At 52.1% G+C, this 18,753-nt stretch overlaps 2 protein-coding genes across 4 annotated transcripts in view; both read right to left on the bottom strand.

Moving 5' to 3' along the window:
* Positions 1-239: 239 nt before the first annotated feature.
* Positions 240-13,936, bottom strand: GPS2 (G protein pathway suppressor 2). Of its 2 annotated transcripts, none has more exons than XM_060685223.2 (11): positions 13,754-13,936; positions 10,558-10,721; positions 10,308-10,420; positions 8,276-8,355; positions 6,212-6,294; positions 5,105-5,255; positions 4,898-4,984; positions 3,784-3,863; positions 2,956-3,051; positions 2,327-2,395; positions 240-1,470 (listed from the first exon to the last, which is right to left on the bottom strand). In XM_060685223.2, exons 1-11 carry the CDS (start codon positions 13,845-13,847, stop codon positions 1,387-1,389), a joined length of 1,101 nt encoding a protein of 366 aa, XP_060541206.2. In that variant the 5' UTR covers positions 13,848-13,936; the 3' UTR covers positions 240-1,386. The 2 variants fall into 2 exon arrangements, with proteins under 2 accessions (XP_060541206.2, XP_060541207.2); XM_060685224.2 differs by having other exon boundaries at positions 10,558-10,667.
* Positions 13,937-16,939: 3,003 nt separating this feature from the next.
* Positions 16,940-18,753, bottom strand: part of NEURL4 (neuralized E3 ubiquitin protein ligase 4) — a 41,415-nt gene continuing 39,601 nt past the window's right edge. For both annotated transcript variants that reach the window (XM_087891611.1, XM_087891610.1), the window contains exon 29: positions 16,940-18,244. In XM_087891611.1, the coding sequence (XP_087747737.1) occupies positions 18,040-18,244 (205 nt within the window). In that variant the 3' untranslated portion in view covers positions 16,940-18,039. The remainder of the gene's footprint in view (positions 18,245-18,753) is intronic.

Here is an 18,753-nt window from a genome sequence, read left to right as displayed (position 1 = left end):
TGTTTCAATGACCCCTGTACTTCATCTCCCAGAATTCCCTTGCCGGCTGGGGAATATTGGGAGTTGAAGTCCACCTATATTTTATGTCGATGTATTCCATTAAATGGACGGGGGACAGTGCTTGTTACAACCCCCTCCCCAAAATAGTGGATAAATGACAAGCTGAATATGGATCAGCAGGGCAGTTTTAGGATGTTCAACAGGTACAGCGTTCAAATCACACACACACACACAAAAGCTACCGTAATATTCCCCTTTATTCAGGGTTGGTTACACTCCCTTGTATTGAGTTCTAGGCACCACCTTTTAAAAACAACTTAAGACATAACGGAACAAGCTCACAGAAGAGCAATGAGGACTAGAACCTTAGGATAATATATTAAGTACAGAGAATGTTTAATCAGAAGATCTAACCCAGCGGGCTGACGATAGAATTCTTCAAGTCCATGAAAAAAAATGTCACAGGGGTTTACATCCATGTTTCTCAACCCCGTCCCCTTGAAGATGGGCGGGCTTCAGCTCCCAGAATTCCCCGGCCAGCAAAGGTTTAACAACAAATGTGTCTGGACTAATTAAACAGATTAACAGAGGTGGAAGGGACCTTGTAGGTCATCCAGTCCAACCCCCTGCTAAAATAAAACTTTCTTAATAGATGGTGGGAATGCAGTAATATATCTTGACTTCAGCAAGGTGAAAAAAAAAATACCCACGACAAGCTAAATTAATAAGCCCGCATAAATTAATAAAAGGTGGCACGGCAATGAAATGGGGAATTGATCTGCTGGCTGGGGGATTCTGGGAGTTGAAGTCCACCCGTTTTTAAGAGGCCGAAGTCGAGAACTGCTGGGTGGAGGAATTGCCAGCAGAGCGGAATTGCCCAGAAATTCTGCAAGAAAGAGAAATTTGAACCCTGCGTGCAGCCAACGTAATCCACTCGGGGGGTGGGGGGGGGAATTTCATCCCATCCGATTGCAGGAAAGCGTCCGATTCGGCTTTTATCTTTTAGCACCCAAGGTGCTAAGATCCCGAAGGAAAATTTGATGCACGATATGCACCTGGTTTTACTTCATTAGCCGCAGCTTAATTTGCATGCATGACACGCCCCCCCAAAAAAACCTCCCCCCATCCTGGCTAAATGGGAGGTTGGAACAAACCACGCCACGCTCGCCCTCCTCTTGAAAACGAAAAGCCGTAGAATGGATTTTCTGAGAACGCCGTTTTTGCAAAAAAAAAATTCATGTCATTTCTGGAGAGAGGCCAGGAAGGAAATCAAAAGGATTCGACGCTCGTCCGAGAGAGACCTTCCGGATCCATGCCGGGCAGGGGGACTGGGGGAAGGACGCTGAAACAGCCAATTGGGTTGGGGGGGTTGGGGGTCTGCCAGGCTCACTTGTGGTAGAAACGCTGCCCTTGCGGGTGCTGTATGAAAGGATGTCGGGGTGCGGTCTGGGGAGAAGCCTGGAAGCCAGACTGCAAGAGAGAAGCCGTTGAGAAGGAAGAGGTTTAAACACAACACACACAAAAATCACACCATTCTCAAGCACAATCACATCTGGTGTTAAACTGTTAAGGTGCTGATCCAGAAACCAGGAGACGGTGAATTCCAGTCCTGCCTTCGGCATGAAAACTGGCAGGTGACTTTTAAGCCAATGACCGGGTGAGTTATAGTCCTCGTTTAAGGCATGAAAGCTAGCTGGGTGACGTCGGCCAATAACCAGGAGACACTGGGAGTTCTAGTCCCATCTTACGCGTGAAAGGCAACTGGGTGATCTCGGGACAATCGTTAGGGAGATGGTGAGTTCTAGCCCTCATTCAGGCAGGAAAGCCGGCTGGGTCACTTTGGGCCAATCACCAGGAGACTGGGAGTTCTAGTCCCACCTTAGGCCTGAAAGCAGTTGGGTGACTTTGGTCCGATGACTAGGAGACTGAGAGTTCTAGTCCCACATAAGGCGTTAAAAATAGCTTTGTGAATTTGGGCCAATCAACAGGAGACGGTGAGTTTTAGTCCCACCTTATGAAAGCGAGCTGGGTGACTTTGGATAAGTCACCAGGAGGTGGGGAGTTCTAGCTCTCATTTAGGCATGAAAGCCAGCTGGGTGACTTTGGGCCAATCACCAGGAGACGGTGAGTTCCAGTTCTCCATTAGGCGCAAAAGCCAGCTAGATGACTTTGGGGCAATGACCAGGAGACGGTGAGTTCTAGTCCCGCCTGAGGCATGAAAGCCAGCTGAGTGACACTGGAGAAGCCACCAGGCGACGTGAGTTCTAGTCTCACCGCGGCCTTTGCTTTAATTTCAACACCCCCCGCCTCCCACCGGAAAACGTACCGTGTGAGGCTGCTGTGGGAAGCTCCCCGGAGACGCAGGCCGGGCCGTGTGAGTGTAGGCCAAACTGGGCTGCAGCACGTTTGAAAAGGAGAAAGAAAAAAAAAAAGCATATTTAATTAGTTCACTTTTTGCAATAATTTGCTTTATCATTGTTTCTACATCTTTTGACTGGTGCCGTGGCCTAGAGGTGGAGCTCTGGCCTCACAATCAGGAGGCCGCGAGTTCGATCCTAGGTAGAGGCGGGTATTTCTCTCTCTGGGCACAATGAGAATTTATCTGCTGGACAAAACTCCGCACTGGCAACCAGGAAAGGCATCCGGCCAGTAAAAAAATACTCTGCTAGCTCCATTCCGTTGCCCAGACTCCACCCGGCAAAGGATTATGGGCTCGTTAAAAGAAGTTGATGATTGTTACTACATCTCTTATTGCATTGATTATATGGTAAGACGGAGGGAGGGAGGGCAGATCCATTTAATAAATAAGTAAAAATAATAAACTACCATCAGCCAGCAGGACAAGAAAGGGAAGGAATGGATCGCTGACTTGCCCATAAAAATGACGCTGTAATCATTGGCCCCATTCAAAAGGGGCACACTGATGGGCACCGGCTCTGCCAACGCCGGCCTTACCTTGGCGGTGGTCTGCATTTGGACGGGGAGCTGCGAGGCTTGTAGGAGACCCGGGTTCGGATGAAGGGCCTGGGGGTGCATCGGACGAAGCGTCGACTGAAAGACACAAGGGTGGAGCCCCAAAGGGGTCAGCATATCCCACCTCTCTCTCAAATTTGAGGGCAGGGACCACTCAGCCCGTCTAGATACCTTCAGGTGGCCCCAAAATATTTTTTTTTTGTCTGATAAGACACTTTTCTACCTTCCAGATTTGAACAGGAAAAACATAGACTTTGGATCGTGTAGGATAACAGTAAGGACTAGAACTCACCGTCTCCTGGTGATTGGGCCAAAGTCACCCAGCTGGCTTTCGTGCCTAAGGTGGAACTAGAACTCACCGTCTCCTGGTCACTGGGCCCAAAGTCACTCAGATGGCTTTCATGGCTAAAGTGGGACTAGAATTCCCAGTTTCCTAGTGATTGGCCCAAAGTCACCCAGCTGGCTTTCATGAATAAAATGGGACTAGAATTCACCCTCTCCTGGTCATTGGCCCAAAGTCACCCAGATGGCTTTCGTGCCTAAAGTGGAACTAGAACTCACTGTCTCCTAGTCATTGGCCCAAAGTCACCCAACTGGCTTTCATGAATAAAATGGGACTAGAATTCACTGTCTCCAGGTGATTTCCTCAGTCACCCAGTTGACTTCCATGCCTAAGGTGGAACTAGAATTCTCCGTCTGCTGGTTTCTAGCCTGATCTCTCTCAACCCTTAACCCAAACCTGGCCTGCTCCTCTTGAAACGCCTGCACCGGAACTGGCTGAGCCAAGGAATGCCCAGGATTCGAACTCACCGAATCGGAAAATCCGGACTGCTGATTGGCGTGTTCCAGCTGCTTCTGGAGAGGGATCGTGGTGCTCGGCGGGATGAAACCTTAAGCGGACATAAAAAGGCGCAAACATCATCAGAAAAGGGGTGGAGAGAAGGAAGGAAAGAGGGGGGGAGGGAGGATGGAAGAAGGAAGGAAGGAAGGTGGGAGAGGAAGGGTGGAAAGAAGAAAGGAGGGAGGAATGGAGGAAGGAAAGAAGGAAGGCGAGAGGGAGAAGGGGGAATGGAGGAGGGGATGGAAGGAGGGGGAAAGGAGAAGGGATGGATGAAAGAAGAAAGGAAGGTGGGAAAGGAAGGAGGGAGGGAGAGGGATGGAGGGAGGGAGGGAAAGAAGAAAGGAAAGAAGGAGAGAGGGAGAAGGGGGAATGGAGGAGGGGATAGAAGGAGGGGGAAGGGAGAAAGGATGGAGGGAGGGATGAAAGAAGAAAGGAAGGTGGGAGAGGAAAGGGGGAAGGAGGAAGGGAGGGTGGAAAGAAGGAAGAAGGAAAGAAGAAAGGAAGGAGAGAGGGAGAAGGGGGAATGGAGGAGGGGATAGAAGGAGGGGAAGGGAGAAGGGATGGAGGGAGGGATGAAGGAAGGAAGGAAGGTGGGAGAGGAAGGAGGAAGGAAGGGATGAGGGAGGGAGGGAGGGTGGAAAGAAGAAAGGAGGGAGGGGGAGTAGGAAGGGAGGGATGAGAGAGGGAGGGAGGAAGGAAAAGGAAGGAAGGAAAGAAGAAAGCAAGGAAGAAGGGGGAATGGAGGAGAGGATAGGAGGAGTGGGAAGGGAGAAGGGATGGAGGGAGGGATGAAAGAAGAAAGGAAGGAAGGGGGGAGAGGAAGGAGGGGGGAGGGAGGGAGGAGGGAGGGAGGGATGAAAGAAGAAAGGAGAGGGGGAGGAAGGGATGGATGGAGGGAGGGAGGAAGGACGGAGGGAGGGAGGAGGGAGGGAGGGAGAAGGAACATCCTTGATGCGTCTTGCGTTTCGGAAAAAGGTGCAAAGGGGAAAGATGTCTTTGGCTGCCCCCCCCCCCGGCTCCGAGCAGGGGATGGAATGGATGGCCTCAGGAGGGCCCCTCCCCACCCTTGGTACCAGAACTTACCCGCCTGGGCAGCGGGGAAGTGACCGTGGATGGCATAACCAGGTTGTTGCTGGGGCAAATACTGCATCGTGGAGAAAGCCGACGGGCCTGGAAGGGAGGAGGAAGAGAAGTGGGTAGGATGTGGGTTTAATCCTGGCTTGTTCTGCCCCACACAAGTTGTCTTCAGGAGGCTCCCCGGGACTGACCCGGCCCTCTCGTCCTGCTCACCTCGGATGGACTGGCTGCTGGCGTAGCTGACGGGCACCGTGTGCTGGCCCTGCCCCACGGCGTAGGGGCTGTGCCCGGTTTGGCTGCCCTGGTACTGCCCGTGTTCCGGGGTGCCAGCCGGGAAAGCTGGCTGGGTCGCAAAATGTCGCGTCTGTCAGGGAGAAGAGAAACACCCCCCAAAAAGTGGGGATCAGAAGACAAATCTGGCCTTTTTTCCTGGATATTCCTGCCCTGAAAGTCATTTTCTTCCGAGTTGTAAACCCCCATGCAGGGAATCCTTGACTTACGACAGTTCGTTTAATGACCGTTAGAAGTTACAACGGTACTGAAAAAAAAAAAGGGGGGGATTTAGGATTGTTTTTCACCCGCTTAGCAACCGGCTCAGATTTATGACGGTTTGCAGCATCCTGGGGGATGTCCCATGATCCCCGTTTGGCGACCTTCTCACAAGCAAATTCAACGGGGAAGCCGGATTCACTTAACAACTCACGTGACTCACTTAACAACGGGAGGGATTCATTTACGCCGGCATGAAAAAGTCCTAAAATGGGGGGCAAAAGCCGCTGAACAAAATTTTTTTTCACTTAGCGACATAAATAAGCCGTGGTCGTAAGTCAAAGACTCCCTGTATAAGGCCGTGGCCACACATTTAAGATTTGGGGACTAATCCCGCCATTCCCCAGCCTTCCACGATCGCTGTTTTGATAAACCAACATGTAACCGAGTTTCATGCTTGTCGGGTGAACTAAATTTGCCTGCGGTTGTAAACGAGACTTGGGGGGGGAGGGGGGGAGATGCGGGAGCCTAACTGATCGTAGCTTGTTCGAACTACCACGATGAACGAAACCAGGTTCCGCATCTGACGTGGGAACGGGTCATTGTGCCCTGACTAGGTGGCTCAGCGGCTAAGAGGCTGAGCTTGTTGATCAGAGAGGTCAGCAATTCGGCGGTTCGAATCCCTAAGTGCAGGTCTCCTTGCTTGACTAAGGGGGTTGGGCTAGATGACCTCCAAGAGCCCTTCCAACTCTTATTATTCTGTATTCAAATGGGCCGTTATTTTTTTTTTTTTTGAGTAAAACCAGGGTCTCCCTCTTGGGGGGTCTTTACCGTGATAACCGGCGGACCGAACATCTGCTTGGCACGATCAGCCGGGATGAGGGTGGCAGCTCTGTTGTGCCCCCCCGGGCTCCCTGCGGGGGGAGAGAGAGAGAGAGAGAGAGAGACCATCGAGCTGCCCATTTTGCCATCCGAAGCGACTCTGGGAGGCTTATGCTTCTTCCTATGCTTAAAGCAGTTCCCCAAATATAGTTAGTCCTCCACTTACGACAGTTCGTTTAGGGACCGTTCCAAAGTTAAAAGGGCACTGAACGTTTAGGGACCATTGTTCAGACTTATGACAGTTGCAGCCATCCCCTCCCTGCAGTCACTGGATCAAAATTCAGACACTCGGCCACTGACTCTATCTATCTATCTATCTATCTATCTATCTATCTATCTATCTATCTATCATCTATCTATCTATCTATCTATCTATCTATCTATCTATCTACCTACCTATCTATCTATCTATCATCTATCTATCATCTATCTATCTATCTATCTATCTATCTATCTACCTACCTATCTATCTATCTATCTATCTATCTATCTATCTATCTATCATCTATCTATCTATCTATCATCTATCTATCTATCTATCTATCTATCTATCTATCTACCTACCTACCTATCTATCATCTATCTATCTATCTATCTATCTATCTATCTATCTATCTATCTATCTATCATCTATCTATCTATCTATCTATCTATCTATCTATCATCTATCTATCTATCTATCTATCTATCTATCTATCTATCTATCTACCTACCTACCTATCTATCATCTATCTATCTATCTATCTATCTATCTATCTATCTATCTATCTATCTATCTATCATCTATCTATCTATCATCTATCTATCTATCTATCTATCTATCTATCTATCTATCTATCTATCTACCTATCATCTATCTATCTATCTATCTATCTATCTATCTATCTATCTATCTATCTATCTACCTACCTACCTACCTACCTACCTACCTACCTACCTATCTATCTATCATCTATCTATCTATCTATCTATCTATCTATCTATCTATCTATCTATCTACCTACCTACCTACCTACCTACCTACCTACCTACCTACCTACCTACCTATCTATCATCTATCTATCTATCTATCTATCTATCTATCTATCTATCTATCTATCTATCTATTTATTTTAAATTTATATACCGCCCTTCTCCCTGAGGACTCAGGGCGGTGTGCAGCCAGAATTAAAAAACATAAAATACAAATATTAAAAAACAATTAAAATATATATAAATTTGGCCCAAAATTAAAAATACAAACCAATTAAAACATTTAAAATTTCTTGACGGTCGCAGTGTCTCTGTGTGTGTGTGTCACGCGATCCTCTTTTGCGAACTTCCGGCGAGCCAAATCAACGGGGAAGCCGGATTTCACTTAACGGCCGGGTTACTGAGTGAACTGCAGCGATGCGTTTTAACCACCGGAGGCAAGAAACGGTCGTAAAACGGGGCAAAACTCGCATAACAAATGTCTTGCTTAGCGATGGAAATGTGGGGCTTAGCTGTGGTCGTAAGGCGAGGACTATACCTGTAGAGGTAGTCTCCGACTTACAGCAGTTCTTTTAGTGACCGTTGGAAGTTGAGAAAAACGACTGTTTTTCACACTTATGACCGTTGCAGTATCCCCCTTAAAAAATTCAGACTCGGCCACTGACTTGTATTTATGACGGTTGCAGCGTTCGTGGGTGGGGTGTGGGGTGTCACATGATCCCCTTTTGTGATCTGTTGAGCGAAGTCCACGCGGGAAGCCGGATTCGCTTAACGACCGTGTGACTCACTGAACCACCGCAGTGATTCGCTTAAGAACCGCGGCAAGAAAGGCCGTAGGAAGAAGGCAAAATTCACTTCACCGCCGCCTCTCGTTTAGCAGCGGGAAATCTGGGGGCCGAATTGTGGTCCTAAACTGAGGACTCCCCCGTCATGAAAATTTTTCGGGAGACCTGGGGCTGCAGCCGATGCTCTGGGTGCCCCCCCCCCACTCCCTGCCTGGATCTCAGCCCCCCCCCCTCTCTTGACGGAGTGCTGACCCACCTTGCATGTTGAGGATGTGGGTCCCAGTGTGCACAGCCATCCCCTGCTGGTAGGCGGCCGCCGCCAAGGTGGTCATATCGCTGTGGGGAGAAAGAGGAAGCAATGGAAAACAGTCAGCCCCCCCTCCCCAGAGCAGCCTGGAGCCCCCCAGCCCTCCCCACTCAGTGGCTGCCAGTGAGCCCCTCTTCCCTTGGTGGCTGCTTCCGCACTGGAAACACATTACGAGTCCTTGCCCCCCCGCCCCCCCCAAAAAACCTTTTTAACCTCACTGCCCTTCTAGCACTGATGACGTTCCCTAGCTGGGTCCTGAAACGTCTTCCTCCTCCTTTCCACAGACCTTACTCCCTTCTCCCGTAGCACTGATGATGTAACCTAGCTGGGTCCTGAAACGTCTTCCTCCTCCTTTCCACAGACCTTACTCCCTTCTCCCGTAGCACTGATGATGTAACCTAGTTGGGTCCTGAAACGTCTGGAAGAAAACCTCCAAACTCAGAGACCCCCCCGTCCTTTTTTTCTTCTTCCTCTTCCTCCTCCTCTCTGCGAACCCCACTCCCTTCCAACACTGATGATGTAACCTAGTTGGGTCCTGAAAGGTCTGTGAGGAAACCTCCAAACTCAAGAGACCACCAAGGACCTCAGAGTCCTTTTCTTCTTCCTCCTCCTCCTCCTCCTCCCTCCCACCCTCCTCCTCCTCCCTGCAAACTCCACTCCTTTCGAGCTCTGATGACGGACCTTAGTTGGGTCATGAAACGTCTACAAGAAAAGCACCCAGCTCAGAGAGCACCAAGGACCCCAAAGTCTCCTTCCTTCCTTCCTGTCGGACTAGATGACCTCCAAGCTCCCTTCGAGCTCTGTTATTGTTATTCAGCTATTCTTCCTTCCCTTCCCTCCCTCCCTCCCTCCCTTCCTTCCTTCCTTCCTTTCCCTTCCTTCCTTCCTCTCTCCCTCCCTCCCCTTCCTTCCTTTCCTTTCCTCCTTTCCTTTCTTCTTCCCTTTCCTTTCCCTTCTTTCCTTCCCTTCCTCCCTCCCTCCCTCCTTTCCTTCCTTCCTTCCTCTCTCCCTCCCTCCCCTTCCTTCCCTCCTTTCCTTTCCTCCTTTCCTTTCTTTCCTTTCCTTCTTTCCTTCCTCCCTCTCTCCCTCCCTCTCCTTCCTTCCTTCCCTTCCTCCCTCTCTCCCTCCCTCTCCTTCCTTCCTTCCCTTCCTCCCTCTCCCTCCCTCTCCTTCTTTCCCTTCCTCCCTCCCTCCTTTCCTTTCCTCCTTCCTTCCTCTCTCCCTCCCTCCCCTTCCTTCCCTTCCTTCCTTTCCTTTCCTCCTTTCCTTTCCTTCCTTCTTTCCTTCCTTCCTTCCCTTCCTCCCTCTCTCCCTCCCTCTCCTTCCTTCCCTTCCTCCCTCCCTCCTTTCCTTTCCTCCTTCCTTCCTTCCTTCCTTCTTCTCTCCACAAACCCCTTCTAGCACTGATGATGTTCCCTAGTTGGGTCATGAAACGTCTGCAAGAAAACTACCCAGCTCAGAGAACATATCAACACTGAGCTACAAATCTTCCCTTCTACGGGCACGGAGTTTCTCCCAGATAGTTGACTGGGGATCACCGACCCTACTACCGGTAGGACGGACCAGGGTCTCGATCTCGGCTGGATGCCAGCCATGACCCCCATCCCTTCTGCCCACCCCACGCATTCTAGGGAGTTTCCAGAGATGGGGCAGAGATGCTCAGTCAGAGATACTGTTTTGTTAAGTCACTGGATCTCCCCCGTTTGGGGCCAAGGGGAGCCAGGACCCACAAAACCAAATGAGGTGAATGCCTCTCTCTCTCTCTCTCTCTCTTTCTCATTCTCTCAATCCGTCAATGCCCTGGAAGCTTCTGGGTTAGCCCCCAAGACAGTCTGGGCTCTGCTGGCCAGAATGGAAGGGGCAGAAGGGGCCACAGAAGGCTGGGCAATGGCCTCTCCACTCCACCCCACCTGCCCCATGGCGGAGGGGGGGAGAGAGAGGGAAGGAAGGTGTGGGGAGAGCCCCCCCACCCCTCGCCCACCTTTGTTCCTTGCGACGGCGTTTCTCCTCTTCGTGGAGGACTTTTTTGAGTTGGAGGAACAGCTGATGCTTCTCCTCCTGCAAGGCTTGAAGTTTCTCCTGCAGCTTCAGGATCTGTGGGGTGGGAGTTGGAGAGGGGGGGGGGGAAAGAGCAAGGGAGGGTCAGTCAAGGGGGGCCTCCCAGGTGGGGAGGGGCGTTTTATTTTATTTTTTTCTTTCGAGGTTCCTCCCACCCCCGCACGGAAGCCCACCTGCTCCTTGGTCTCCTCCAGGGACATGCGTTCCTCCATCTCCTTCTTCCTCCTCCGTTCCTGCTCCTCCTTCATCTTCTGCTCCATCATCTTGTCCACCTCTTCTTCTTCTGCGGGACAGAGGGAGGGGCTGCTACCAAGTGGGGCAGCGCCTGCTCCCCTCCCTTCACAAAGGGGCAGGCGTTGACCCATCTGCCAGCTCCTTTCAAGGTAAGGGTGGGTGCCCCTGTGCCCTTTTTTTTGGGGGGGGGGACTTCAATTCCCAGAATGCCCCCGGCCAGCCAACCAACCAACCAACAAGGAGAGACAGAGCCCAGTCTCTCTGCGCGCCCCCCTTCAGAGCTCTGGGCCCCCTCCCAAGGTTGGGAGGACCCTCCAAGGCTGCTGAATGTGGGGATTAGCCCCCCTTCCCCGCCACATGGGTTTCCTCATTTTAGGACGTGAAAGCTGCAGAGGAAGACCACAAATCAGGATAGAGTCCAATCAGGACCACTTTATGCCTTGTGGGACTTCAACTCCCAGAATTCCCCAGCCTGCCCAGGCCAACCACCTTCCCTCCATGGCCACAGGGCATGCAACGCCCTTGGCACGGCCAGCTGTGTCCCACCAGATGCCAAAGGAGCGGGTGAGACGGTCAGGGGAGGCTCCCAAAGCCCCCTTATCCAAGGGAAGAGTGTCATATTTTTTTGGGGGGGGTCTCCCTTGTTTAGAAGAAGAGGGTCCCCCCTAGAAGGTCGGGGAGGGGGGGAAAGTTGAGTGCTTGGAGTCACTGGCACAGTTGGCTCCATGAAGTTGGGACGGCCAAGCTTGGTGACTTTTTATGCCTCGTGGACTTCAACACCCAGAATTCCCCATTCTGCCATGTTGGTTGGGGAATTCTGGGAGTTGGAGTCCACAGGGCTTAAAAGTGGGCAGGGTCCCCCATGGGAACACGGCACCATCCTACTTCCAAGGAGCTGGTGGGGAGCCTTGGCATCCAGGAGGGGAGCTGGCCTGGCTCCGAGCTGGGAGGAGACCCCCGGGAAAGCCCTTGGCTGAGGGGAGGGGGCACTGAGGCTCAGGGACCCTCCCCATCTATTGCAGGGGGTGGGTGGGTCTCGGAAGCGGAGGGGAATCTGGAAACAGGAGTGTCTGGAAGTGGGGAGAGGCTCGAAGTGGGGGGGATCTGAAGTGGGGGGATTGGGGGGTCTGGAAGTTGGGGGTCGGAAGTGGGTGTAACTATAAGTGCTTGAAGTGTCAGGGGCCTGGAGGTCTGGAAGTCAGGGGGGTGTCAGGAAATATGGTGGGGGTCTGCAAGGCTGGGAGAGTGCTGGAAATGGGGGAGGGGAATCCAAAAGTGGAAATGTGTGCGTGGGAGGGTCTCAAATGGGGGAGGGGGCTGGAAGTGGGGGAATGTGGAAGTGGGGGTGTGTGGGGGGCCTGGGGCTCTGGAAGTGTGGGGAGTGGAACTGGGGAGATTTGAAAGTGTGTGTGTGGGTGGGGCTATAACTGCCTGAAGTGTGGAGAGCCTGGGGGTCTGGAAAAACGGGGTGAGGGAGTCTGCAAGGGTGTGTGTGGGACCCTGAAGTGGGGGGGGGGGTCCTGTGAGTGGAAGGGGTCTGTAGGTGGGAGCCATCTGAAACTAAGGGGGATCTGTTCCTTGGAGAAGATGCGGAAGTTTGGGGGGGGGGGGACTGGAAATGTGGGGCTGCCTTAAGTGGGAGGGGTCTCAAATGTGGGGGGGGGAGGAAATATGAATGCTGGAAATGGGGGAGGTCTGCAAGTGCAGGGGGGGATGCCTGTAAATGTGGGGGCCTGGAAATGGGGGTGCCTATAATTGGGGGGTCTGCAAGTACAGCTGTGTCTGTCTCGAAGTGGGGGACGTCTGTGGGGGGGTGTCTCGTTGGAGGGGCTGAAAACATGGGGATATCTGCAAGTGTGTGTGTGTGGGGGCTGGAAATGTGGGGGATCTGGTCTGAAGTGAGGGGGGCTGGAAATGGGGAGGTGCCTATAAATGGTGGGGTCTGCAAGTGGGGCCATCTGAAAGAGGAGGATGCGGACGTGGGGAAGGGCTGGAAAGGCGGGGGGGCCCTCTGGTTGTGGGGGGCTCTCCCCTATGGTGTCTGTCTCCCCATGTGAGGGGGGGGAAGGCTGGAAGTGTGGAGGGCCTGGGGGTCTGGAACTCGGGAGGTCAGGAAATATGGGGTGTGTGTGTGCAAATGGGGGGCTGGGTCTCAAATCAGGGTCTGGAAGTGAGGGGGGATTTGAAAGTGGGGGGGTTGTATAAGTGCCTGAAGTGTGGAGGGGGGGCTCTGGAAGTCTATGGGATGGGGGGCTGGAAATATGGGGGGTGGATTTGCAAGTGTGTGTTTGGGGGGGTGGAACTGTGGGGGGGTCTCAAATGTGGGAGGGGGCTGGAAATATGGGTGCTGGAAGAGAAAGAATGTGGAAGTGGTGGGTCTGCAAATGCGGGGGGCACCCCTAGAAATGTGGGGCTGCAAATGGGGGGCTGGAAATGAGGGCCTCAAATCAGGGTCTGGAAGTGGGGGGGGCATTTGAAAGTGGGAGCGTCTATAAGTGCCTGAAGTGGGGGGGGGCCCTCTGGAAGTCCATGGGGGTTGGGTGGTCAGGAAATATGGGAGGGGGGATGAAGCGGAGGGGGGGTCTAAAGTGTGGGAGGGGGCTGGAAATATGGGAGCTGCTGGAGAAGGAATATGGAAGTGGGGGGGTCTGGAAAGTTGGGGGGCCCCCCTAGAAATGTGGGGAGAGGAAGTGTGGGGGGGATTCAAATTGGGGTCTGGAAATGGGGAGAGGTCTAGAAGTTGGGGGTATTGCAAATGGGAGGGGGGAAATGGGGGGGCATTTGAAAGTGGGGACCTCTATAGGTGCCTGAAGTGGGAGGGGGGGGCTCTGGAAGTCCAGGGGCGCTGGGGGGGCAGGAAATATGGGGGGGGGAAATCTGCAAGTGTGTATGTGGGGGGGTCTAAAAGGTGGGAGGGGGCTGGAGGAGAAGGAATATGGAAGTGGGGGAGGGTCTGGAAAGGCGACCCCCCCCAGAAATGTGTGAGGGGGGGTTTCAAATCGGGGTCTGGAAGTGGGGGGGAGGGTATAGAAGGGTGTGTGGGAGGGGTCTGCATATGCGGGGGGGGAGGGGCACCTGAGGGAGGGGGAGGGGGAGGGGGGGAGGGGGCGGGGGGGGGTCTGCCGAGGGTCTCACCCTGCCGCTTCCTCTCCCTCTCCACCATGACGTGCCGGTGGAGGGCGCGGGCCATGGCCGAGCTCAGCTTCGGGCGCTCCAGCAGGGCCGGCATGGCGGCGGTCGCAATCCTCGCGGCGCCCGGAGATTCCCCCTCCTCGGGAGAGAGAGGCAGCGGTAGCAGCAGCAGCGGCGGAAAGACCCCTCCTCTCCCTAGGCCTCACTTCCGCTCCGGCGCTTCCGCTTCCGGGTCACCTCCGCCCCCTCCGCCCTGCCGCAGCTCCGCGCGTAGAGAAAGAGAAGGGGGCGGGGCCTGTATGCAAATAGAAGGAACGGTGGGCGTGGCTTCCTCCTCTCTCTCTCCACCTCCTCCTCTGCAGCAGGGAAGGGGGAGAAATTGGGGAAACCCCCCTCCCCTCCCCCTTTATAAACCTCCCCCTCCCCTCCCCAGCTGTGGGGGTGCCCCAAATCCCCAGGCTGGCAAGAAACTCCCCCCACTCCCACCCTGCTTGTCACTTTTTCCTGCCCCAACAACATTCTTGCAAGGTAGGACAGGGGGTAGAAGAGCCAAGTCTGGCTTGGGGGGGGGTGGGAAGGTCAAGGTCAAAGTGAGAGGGATTTTGGGGGGGGCGCTTAGGAACAGGCAAGCTGGAGCCCCTTCCCATCAAAGGTGGAAATGTTTTGTAGAAGGTGGTCTAGATACTTTCTTGGGGGGGGGCTATTTTTTTGGGGGGGGGCAGGTGGGTTAATTGTGCAACTTTGATGCTTTAACACAATGCTAAATCAATTTGACCCCTTTGAGAGAGGTGGACTTCAATTCCCAGAATGCCCCAGCCAGCAAAGCCCCCCCTACTACTGACAGCAAAGCTGGCTGGGGCATTCTGGGAATTGAAGTCCACCTGTCTTAAAGGGGTCAAGGTTGGGAACCATTGTCCTAAAAAAGGGATTAAAATCCCTCCCCCCCCTTCAAAAAATAAAAAGAAAAAAATCCAGCTAGCTTTTAAAGGGAAGCAAATCCCCACATTGATGGGAAGCGGGTGATTGGACGCATCTTGGAATTCGGAGGGGCTCCTTAGGTCATCTAGTCCAGCCCCTTTTGCTTGCTTGGAGGCACCCCGATATAATGGGCCCAATCCTCTGCTTGCAGCCGGTCCATGAAAAGGGGTCTTTCTCTCTCTCTCCTCGTCACCCATTTTGTACCTGGACTCTTTGCCAAAAAAAAAACGTTGGCTGACTGTTTAGTACTGGGATGGGAGACCACCAAGAGATCTCCAGAAGAAAAAAAAAATTGTGGGCAAACTGAATGCTTTCCGATACTTTGAAAACTGAATTTTACTCACCTTTTTTGTACCCGGTTCACGCTCATCAACTCACATGAAGTCTTTTTCACAGCAATAATGTAGGTAGTCCTCGATTTATGACAATTTGTTTAGTGACCGTTCAGTTACGACGGCACTGAAAAAAGGGACTGTTTTTCCCGCACGTACAACCACAGCATCCCTGCGGTTCCATGATCCAAACTCAAGACCCTTGGCAACAGACTCACATTTACGCAATCTCCTTTTGCGACCTTCTGAGAAGCCAAGTCAACAGAGAAGCCGGATTCGCTTAACGACCATGTTGCTGCAGGGAATAACTTAATGACGGTGGCAAGAAAAGTTGCAAAGTGGGGAGCAAAGCTCAATAAATGTTGCGCTTAACGACGGAAGAGTTGGGCCCTTTCCTGTGGAGCTGATGAGAAAGATGGAAGCCTCCATTCGTTAGCCGGCCAGCTTCTTGAAGCTCAATTATTTGGACAATTACCAATCCCTTGCAGCCCAGGCGTTGTGGTGATCTCACATGTGTGCACACGACAGGACACGTGTGATGCTCCTTACCCACCCTTGCAGAGCTGATGCTCGTAGTTTGTCTAGCAGGTGTGCTGGTCCTTACCTCCGCAGCCTGGGTATCTCTGGGTGGCCTCTTTTTCCTAGCAATCTCTCAGCATGGCGGTTTATTATTTATAAATAATTGTGATCGTTTATTCTGATTTGAGGTCGATACCGATAATCCTCCACGTAGAACCAAACCTTTAGCAACCGTTCCAAGTTACAACGGCGCTGGAAAAAGTGACTTACGACCGATCCTCGCACTTACGACCATTACGACATCCTTACTGACACAGGATCAAAATTTAGGTGCTGGGTGTGTATTTACAACGGGGGGGTCAGTGGGTTTCATTTGCGACCGGCCCAGCCAGCTTCGTGGAAGCAACGAGGCCAGATTTCACTTAACGACCACCTGATCCACTTAACAACTGCCATGATTCGCTTAACAACCCTGTGTTAAGGGTTGTAACACCGAGCACGGTTCATTGAACCGCAATGAAAATTCTGGGGTCACTTGTGGCCGTAAGTTGAGGGCTACCTCTAGTCCTTGACTTATGGCCACAACCGAGCCTAAGATTTCTCGTTGTTAAGTGAGACATTGAGCACGGGGACGTTGCAAGGATGAAAAACGGTTATAAGTCACTTTTTTTTCAGTGCCGGCGTCACTCTGGACGACCATTAAACGAACGGTCGTAAGTCCAGGACTGCCAAATCAATAAATAAAAAATAATGCACAAAAATCGCAGGGGTCTCCTCCATCTTTTGCCTTTTGCTGTTCTCCGGACGCTCAAATACAAATTCTTTTTTTTTTTCTCGTTTTATTTCTCACTTTATTCGAAAGGCGCTCGGGGGGGGGAATTCTTAAAACCTCGGGGGTGACGTGTCATAAATAAGAGAGGAGAGGAAAATTGCACGGAGGGGGAGGGGCATTCTTAAAACGCCATTTGGGGTGGGGTGGGGGATGTCGGGGGGAGTCACGAAGGACACAAACCCAAAACAGGTTGAACTGTGGTTTATAAACCCTCGGAAGGGGGGCAAAAAAGGGGAAAACAATTTAATTTTAGTCCAAAAAAAAATTAAAATTAAAAAAAAAAAAAAGGGGGGGGGAAAGAAACAAATAATACATCCAGAGAAACAACCCCCCCTCCCAGTTTCCAACAGATGTAAAAAAAAAAAGAAAAAGACAATTCTTGCCCCCCCCATCAACAAATAAAGTGAAGAAGCATCATAAATAGCATTTAAAATACAAATCCAAGAAGGGAAGGGGGGGGGACAACGAGGACCACGGGCTCGCATCCTTTCCGCCCGCCCCCCCCCACATCCCGAAAAAAAATTCACATTTTTTTCTTTTTCTGACGATGAGCACATCAATAAATAAGGGGAGAAGGTGGGAAACGAGGAGGAGGAGGAGGAGAATGGGGAGGGGGTGTATGTGGGGAGGGGGTGTTTGCAGACCTATCCCACAGGAGACTCCCCCACCCCACCCCACTGGGAAATTGGGGGGAACGGGGGGGCGGAGAGCACTTGTCGGACCGGGAGAATAAGAGCGAACGAAAGAAATCGGGAGCGAGGTGTGCTTATTTTTTTTTTTTTTTTTGTTATGAGGAGGGGGACGAGGGGCGTCGGAGGAAATCCGTCGCAAAATGAAGAAATGGCGTTTTCTTGGTCCCCCACCGACACCGGAGATCTGTCAATCAATCTGGGCTGCTGACCTCCTGGCAGCCCCCACCCCAAGAAATGAACCAATGGTGGGTAGGTGGGCAACGCCCGAATCGTGTAGAAAGAAGATTGCCAAAAAATGTCTCGGAAAGCCAGAACTCTGGATTAAGGGGGAGGGGGTTGAGATGAGCCCCCCTCCCCGCCCTCCCCTCTGGAGCTCCGTCTGTGTGCCTAAGTGCCTGCCCGGGGGAGGGGGTCCCCCTCGAGGAAGATGACCCTCTCGACCCCAAAAAGACCCTTCCCCAGTAAAAGAGGCATCGGGGCAAGGAAGGATCCGAACCACGGGGAAGAGAAAAGGAGGTGGTCAGTCTGTAGAAATCCCGGGGGGGAGGGGGGGGAGAAAGACCCCTCCCCAAGTCCTTTTGTGGCAACTAAAGACCCCCCCCTTTTCCCACCCACCCACCCCCTTCATGCTCTTTTAACAGTCTCCCAGCCCCCTCCCCTCCCCGTTAGCTTGTCTCGTCTCTGTGCAAAAGAAAATAAAAGGAGGCGAACAGCCCCCTCCCCAAGAGGCAGCCCCCTCCCGCAATAAAGTTCTCTCCCGAAGGGAGTCCTCCGTCTGGCCGTAAAAGTTGACCCCCTCCTCGCTTGGATGTGCCGTCTCCAGCCGGTTCTGTGCCGCCGTCGGACCCCCGGGGAGAATGGGGGGGGGCTGGGGGGGTTTTGGCAAAAGCTGCGGCGTGCCCCCCCCACCGTGGAGGCCAAAGGGGGGGGGCGGTCTCACTCCACGCGGATCAGCAGGCCGAAGAGAACCGTAGCGCCTTTTTCCTTGGTGACCCACTCGATCTCGGCGCTGCTGAAGCGGGGGTCCACGGTCTCGGGGGTCGCCTGCGTGGGAGGGCAGAGCTTGTAGGAGCCGGGACGGACGCAGACCTGCAAAGCCACCTGGGCCGAGTGCTGTCGGTGAGACTTTGGGTCTTTGAATCTGGAAAGGGGAAAAAAAAAAAAAATGCGGCTGGGCTTACTTACACGCCGAGATCGCTGGGCCGAAGTGCTGAACGTGACCCGCCGGTTGGTCAAATGGAACACCGGTCAACCTCAAATTTTGAAGGACCGAAGGAAGGAAGGCCGGAGGGCAGGGTAGATAAAAAATGATGATTTAAATTTTTTAAAAAAAATATATATAATTTTTTTTGGATTTAAATTGGATTTTTTTGGATTTAAATTGGATTTTTTAAAAAAAATTAAATTGGATTTTTTTGGATTTAAATCCAATTTATTTTAATCAAATGCTTTTGGAGTAAAAAAAAAAAATCTATCTAAAGGTAGTTTTCTATTTAAGAGGCGTTAATAATTTAGTTTCTTCAGCATGAAAAGGAGCTTAAGTTACGTAGCACGAGGAGGAGGCTGTGAATTCTGCATTTTTTACATTTTTGGTCCACTCATTCAAGGGAGCCAAGCTCTGCAAGCTGAGATAAAATGCACACTGAAGGC

The sequence above is a fragment of the Pantherophis guttatus genome, chromosome 4 (genome assembly GCF_059756535.1).
Source record: "Pantherophis guttatus breed Tessera chromosome 4, ASM5975653v1, whole genome shotgun sequence".
Lineage (NCBI taxonomy): Eukaryota > Metazoa > Chordata > Lepidosauria > Squamata > Colubridae > Pantherophis > Pantherophis guttatus.
Note: the sequence above shows the minus strand (reverse complement) of the source record. Positions and strands in the feature narration are given on the sequence as shown.